This window comes from Alligator mississippiensis, chromosome 7, assembly GCF_030867095.1.
Source record: "Alligator mississippiensis isolate rAllMis1 chromosome 7, rAllMis1, whole genome shotgun sequence".
In the NCBI taxonomy this organism is placed as follows: domain Eukaryota; kingdom Metazoa; phylum Chordata; order Crocodylia; family Alligatoridae; genus Alligator; species Alligator mississippiensis.
Genome location: NC_081830.1, coordinates 36,250,221 through 36,256,528, shown reverse-complemented (window position 1 = coordinate 36,256,528; position 6,308 = coordinate 36,250,221). Strand labels below are relative to the sequence as shown.

The 6,308-nt window shown below is 46.0% G+C and overlaps 1 protein-coding gene across 1 annotated transcript; it reads right to left on the bottom strand.

The window, feature by feature from the left end:
* Nucleotides 1–570: 570 nt before the first annotated feature.
* LOC102563073 (olfactory receptor 11H12-like) lies at nt 571–6,308 on the bottom strand. Its single transcript, XM_059731851.1, has 3 exons — nt 6,303–6,308; nt 3,591–4,517; nt 571–624 (listed from the first exon to the last, which is right to left on the bottom strand). Exons 1-3 carry the CDS (start codon nt 6,306–6,308, stop codon nt 571–573), a joined length of 987 nt encoding a protein of 328 aa, XP_059587834.1.

Genomic DNA, 6,308 nt, shown 5'->3' with positions numbered 1-6,308 from the left:
CATTGATTTGTGCAAGACATGTCATTTCTACTGTTTTTATATTCCAGTTCTTCCCCAGAGCAAAACATATTAAGGTTTCTCTTCAATACTGGGTCCTTTTACTGTTTTCAAAAAGAAGAACTGGCAGGGACAGTGGTTCTTGTTTTTCCTATGTTCACACTATTATGCAGTGTTTGCACATGGTGGGGGTTTCAAGGTTGAATCCTGTGTTGCTTGGTGTTGGCTTTACAGTATGGTTTTTTTAATTTCTTGACTTCCTTTTCTACTTCCCAGCTTGGTTGAATACAGGGGTCCTCTAGGTCTAACCATAGCACTTTCCATCAGCAAATCTCATAGGGCTGTCACAGCAGAGGCTGGGGCTGCTATCACACTACTGCAGAGGGAGAGGCAGGTACAGAGAGGCCACACAAGCCACCCCTCAGGTCAGCATGAGTGGGCCCAGACTCCAGCTCTTCCCAGTCCCTGTCTAGTGCTTCAGTCACTGGGCCACGCTGCAAACTTCCGAGAGTGCCGACTTTCTCCAAATCCAGGACCCCACTGGGCCTTCACATCACCCAGCTGAGCAGTGCTTCAGGTCCAAGGCCAAGGATCAGCTTGTTTGAGCTGGCTGGAGGTGTGTATCTTACCTGACCTTGGGCTGAGGCTACATGGTGGCAAAGCAACTGAACTGGTGCAGCTCAACAATGGTCACAAAGAGCAGGTGTTTCAGCTGACCTTTCCTAACCTCCCTACCCAGGGCCACCAAAATCAGCAGGCTCTGCATGACATGCAGGCTGAATGTCAGCCTGTGAAGCGGAAGGGAAATCCGAGGCCCAATTGCCACATGCTTCTTGCAGAACAGTAGGTCAGAGATGGGTGGATTGTGGGCTCTCTTTTGATAGGGACAGTCATGCCAGGGTCAGAGAGCAGAGCTGGCACCTGGCTCTGCTGATAGAGGAATAGGGCAGCTTGACCAAGAATCACCCTGAATGGCCCCCACATTGTACCAGGGAGGGTACAGGTCCCAGCGCCATGGCCCCATGGGCAGGTGGCCCTGACCAAGGCTGAGCTACAAGTCAGGCTCTCCCATTTGTTCCACCCACTTGTTGCAAAAAAAAAAAAGACAGCCACATCCTGAGGTATATTAACAGGACTGCCATGTGTAAATAAAGGGAAGAGATTATTCCACTGTATTCAGCACTGGTGAGGCCCCACCAAGTCTTGTGTTCAGTTTTGGGCCCCACACTTCAAGAAAGATGAGGACACATTGGAAAAAGTCCAGCACAGAGACAAAACTGATTAGGGGCCTTGGAAACATGACTGAGGAGGAAAGACTAGAAGAGCTCATGTTATTTCGTCTGGAGAAGAGAAAACTGAAGATCACTTCTCACGGCTGCTGGAGGGGGTGCTGCTCCTCATTGCTGTTGTTGCTGCTCCTCACCACTATAAAGGAGTGCTTATCTTTAGCTCCTTTTTACTCCTTACTGCTGTCACTGCTCCTCACCGCTGCCAGGGTAAGCTGGTTCCTCTTTTGGTTGGGGAGGCAACCCAGCTCTTTTAGATGTAATCTCAACTCTTTCAAGATCTGGCAGGAGCAGCCTTCTACCTGCTAGTACCCAAAGGATTTCAGCTTTTTAAGACCAAGTAGGGAACAGACTCCAACTGAACACACTGAAGGGATGTATACATCACGAGCACTTATTGCTTCAGAGTTGGATGGTGAGATGCAACACTATCCCTCTTACAGAGATCCAACCTGAAGCCTCTTCTCTCTCCTTTGGGATTCCTAAGCCAGGGTCCTTCAGACTTCTATACAAATCCTGGTGAACACTCACTCCTCAGCTACATTTACTCAACTTTCTGCTACAGCATCAGCCCCCTTATGAACTTTAGAATCATAGAAAATTAGGGTTGGAAGGTACCTCAGGAGGCCATCTGGTCCAACCCCCTGCTCAAAGCAAGACCACCCCCAACTAGATTGTCCCAGTCAAGGCTTTGTCTAGACAGGTCTTAAAAACCTCCAAGGATGGAGATTCCATCACCTCTCTCGGTAGTCTGTTCCAGTGTTTTACTAACATTTTAGTGAGAAAGTTTTTCCTAATCTCTAACCTCAATTTCCCTTGCTGCAACTTGAGCCCACTGCTCCTTATTCTGTCATCTGCCACCACTGAGAACAATCCAGCTCCATCCTCTTTGAAACTCCACTTCAGGTAGTTGAAGGATTGAATTAAATTCCCTTTCAGTCTTCTCTTCCCCAAACTAAATAAGCCTAGTTGTGTCTGTGCACCCATGTAGCAGATTAGAGATGCAGTCCCCATAATCTGACCTTGCATACCAATAGCAGCATGCAAATAAGCACCACAGAGAGGTTGTCACACAGGTACACTAGGAATAGGGGTGCACACATCCACTCTACCTTGTACTTTACCAAAAGCCATACTAAAGTTGAAGTATACAATGTCTACTGCATTCCTGTCATCTACCCAATTCATTATTTTTTCCAAGAAGTTATGTCTGTGATTGGAGGCAGGCTGTGATCTTGGCTGCTTTTCTGACTGCTGCTGATGTGTGTCTCAGCCTGTGTTTCTGATGTTGAGGCTATCATACATGTATGCCAATGATGTGAATATGGATGTGGGCTGTTTCTGTCTATGCCTAAAACCTGGAGTTCTGAGCGAGGAGCCCCTTGTGAAGGCTATGGGTAGTAAGTCCTCCTGAGTTCACATGAGACTGTTCTCAAGTCCTGTCTCCAGCACTTGAGCATGTTTGCTGGGGACAAGGCCAAACCAGCCTCACTCGTAAATCTCCTTGCTTTGAGAATGGATAAGGCTCTAGTTGGGAAGAACTGGGAAATGGGGGCCAAGGGGCACTGGAAGTCCTGCCCCTCCCTGCACATTTACTGATGGCCCCAAACCAAGGCTTGCTTGTTAACAGAGCAATTAATTCCTTCCTTCTAACTCTTGTGAATGATCTCAGTCTCATCTGAGACTCCTAGCTTCTGTTAATCTTTTGGACTGATACACACCAGATGAAGGTGTTCAGTACAGTTGTCAGAGCAGTAGACTGGTAACCAGACACCAGGATTTTTCCACAGTTCCAGGAGGGAATGAGATGCATCACACACAAAACTAACATTATCATGATTTTGATCCTAGGTGCAAGGGTGATGATTTTTTGATGTTCCAGGTATTTTTATTTTATTTTATTTAAAACAGTGACAACTTTGCCCATTGAGCTAAGTGTGATGATAATCCACTGAATGAAGGGAAACAGTGCCAGAAATGGAAAGAGGGGATCCAGTATCCAGGCGCACACTACCATTACACTTACATGTATTGTGCCAGCACAGAAACACACACAGCTTGTATACCAAGTGAATGGTCAAAGCTGCTATTTTTATTTTTAGATGAAGAGTGATTCCTAGAGATCACACAGAATGTTTGTTCTGTTAGATCAGAGATAGTGTCTTGTAGAGCTGAAAGGCCTCTGCCTCATTCCTGGGCCTAGATTGAAGCTGGAGCCTCCTACAGATACAATCTACCCTATTACACTCCCTGTCAGTACCTCCAGGAGCTAAACAGGAACAGCTATCGCTCCCCCAGCAGTGTCCTCCTCAAAGCTTCTTTCACCTCCTTGTTTCTCAAGCTGTAGATCAATGGGTTGAACAGTGGTGTCACCACTACATAGAAGAGTGTAACCATCTTCCCACTGCTCCTGGAGGCTGCTGGATTGACATAAGTGACCATGACAGAGCCATAGAAGAGACCCACCACAGCGAAGTGTGAGGTACAGGTAGATAATGCCTTGTGTCTTCCAGCCCCCCAGGGCAGTCTCATCACTGCCTTAAGAACCATTGTGTAGGAGGCCAGAATAAATAGAAAAGTAGCAATAATGATGAGGGAACTAAGGGTATATAAGCCACGTTCAGTCTGGGGAGCAGGGACACAGGAGACAGCCAGCAATGGGGCTGGATCACAGAGAAAATGATCCAAGACACTGGGGTGGCAGAAGGGAAGCTGAGAGATGAGGACAATGGGGACCATAAACCAGAGGAAGCCACAAACCCAGCAGGAGGCCACCAGGAATAAGCAGAACCGCTGGGACATGAGGCTGGGGTAATGCAGGGGGTGACAAATAGCCAGGTACCTATCCAAGGCCATAGCTGAAAGGAAGAAGCATTCTGTGGTCCCCATGGAGAAAAAGAAGTAGAACTGGAGGAAGCAGGCCTGAAAGGAGATCACATCTCCCTGAGGGGTCACCAGGTCCACTATCATCCGTGGCACTGTAGCTGTGATGTAGCAGATCTCCAGGAAAGAGAAATTCCCCAGGAAGACATACATGGGCAAATGGTGGAGGCGGGGGTCCTGTAGAATAGCCCACATGATGCAAAGGTTGCCAGCCAGTGTCAGGGTATAGGTTGAGGAGAGGAGGGCACAGAGGAGAAGGCGGCTTGTCTGGTCCAGGGATGAAAAGCCTAACAGGATGAACTCAGTCACGGGGCTAGTGGCATTATTTAAAATCATTGGGGAAGCCAAGATCTGAAAGGAAATGACACACAAGATATCAAAGGTCTACTCCTGAGTTTCTAGTGGGAGAGATCTGGGATACCTGGGAGTCAGGACTCCTGTTACATCATCAGCGTTGAGAGCAGAATTCTGACCAAATAGTATAGAAAAATTGACATTCATTCACTGAATGTGGCTACATCTTCCAACAGGTAGTATTGTTCTCACATGTGCACTCATACACTCACACTTGCAATGCATTTCAAAGTCCATACATGTTCAACACCCTCCATTGTTGAAAAGGACCCAGCATGGATGCTGTAGCATGGAGCCGTAGCGCTCAAACTCATTAGACTCTAGGCTCCGCACAGAAAATTTTATCTCTTAGCTCTCTGTCATTTTTGACTACAAAGAACTAATAGAGCAATTCTTCTACTTCTCAGAAATAGTTCAGAAAGACCTCAGGAGATCAGAAAGATATTGACACTAAGAATTCCTATGGGAAATCTTTGGGTTCATCTTATGAATCATGCTGGGTTTTTGGTTGTAGTCGTGTTGGTCTAAGGACATAAGGCAGATTCTTCGAGCAGATGTGATATCTTTTATTACATCAACTGAGTAGATGCAAAAAGTTGTTAGCAAGCTTTCAGGCACAATCACCCTTCTTCAGGCATAGGGAGTCTCTGCTGTTCTGAGATGCCAAGGAATGAGAGAAACTAAACACACAACTACAATTACTAAAATTAAACTACAACACATGATTCTTGCGAATTGTGTGCTGTAGTGTTATAGTGATATTATAGCCACGCTGGTCCATGAATTGTGTGAAAAGTGAGGATTTTTGGGGGGTGATATGTTTTAATGGACCAATTGTGTGGTTGGAATACATATGACAAGCTTTCAAACGCAATGCATTCATTGCCAGGTCATGAGCAGGCATTTGCACATCTAACAGTGCTAATACTGTGCTGCACCCTTAAAAGGATCTCATGGTACTCCTGGGTGCCACAGCACCTTGGCTGAGCACCATGAGTCTAGACCAGTAATACTGCCTCTGGAACACTTACCCATACCTGGACCTGCTTTTGAAGGCCAGCCTAGATCACTGGTTTTCAGACTGTCCCATGGAGCGCTGGGCTCCCACAAGAGATCATCAGGGGTTCCAGAGAGAGACTGGGGATAATGGCAGAAGGGGCTGGGAGGTGGTGTGCTGTCATGGCTGGGTTGGGTCACCTGGCTCCATGTCAACTCACAGAGTAGCGGTAGGGCTTCCACAGCAGAAGAAGTGCTATGGAGGGGTTCTGTGGCTTTAGAAAGTTTGAAAACCAGTGGTTTAGAGGATGGGAAACCCTTGTCTGTGCTGGTCACCAGACAGGCAACCCCCTTTCTTTACTTTAGGTGCCTAGATGGTTCTTAAAATCTGGTCAAAGACCATTGTCTTTAAATGGTATTCAGGTTCCTACATTATTATTGAAAATTTTACCCACTCCTCCCCACCTGTATGACTTATGAGTAAAACAGTATTAGATCAGTGGAATGCTTCACAGATATTTACCTTGAATTCAGATCCATTCAGGAATGACATCAGTCATTGATCAGGCCTAACAAATATACAGGAGAAAGATCTGTTAATTCATGGTATCAAGATATATCTCTATATTGATTTTTGGGTGTGACTGAAAAAAGAAAACAATTATTGCATATGAAATTAATGTACAGATGCCACTGAGTGTTGTGTTGTAGTTTTGGTGTTGTTATTCATTCATTATTTAAAAAACCCCAAAACAACAGCTTCTAAGAACCCCCGAGAGAACTCACAGCCAT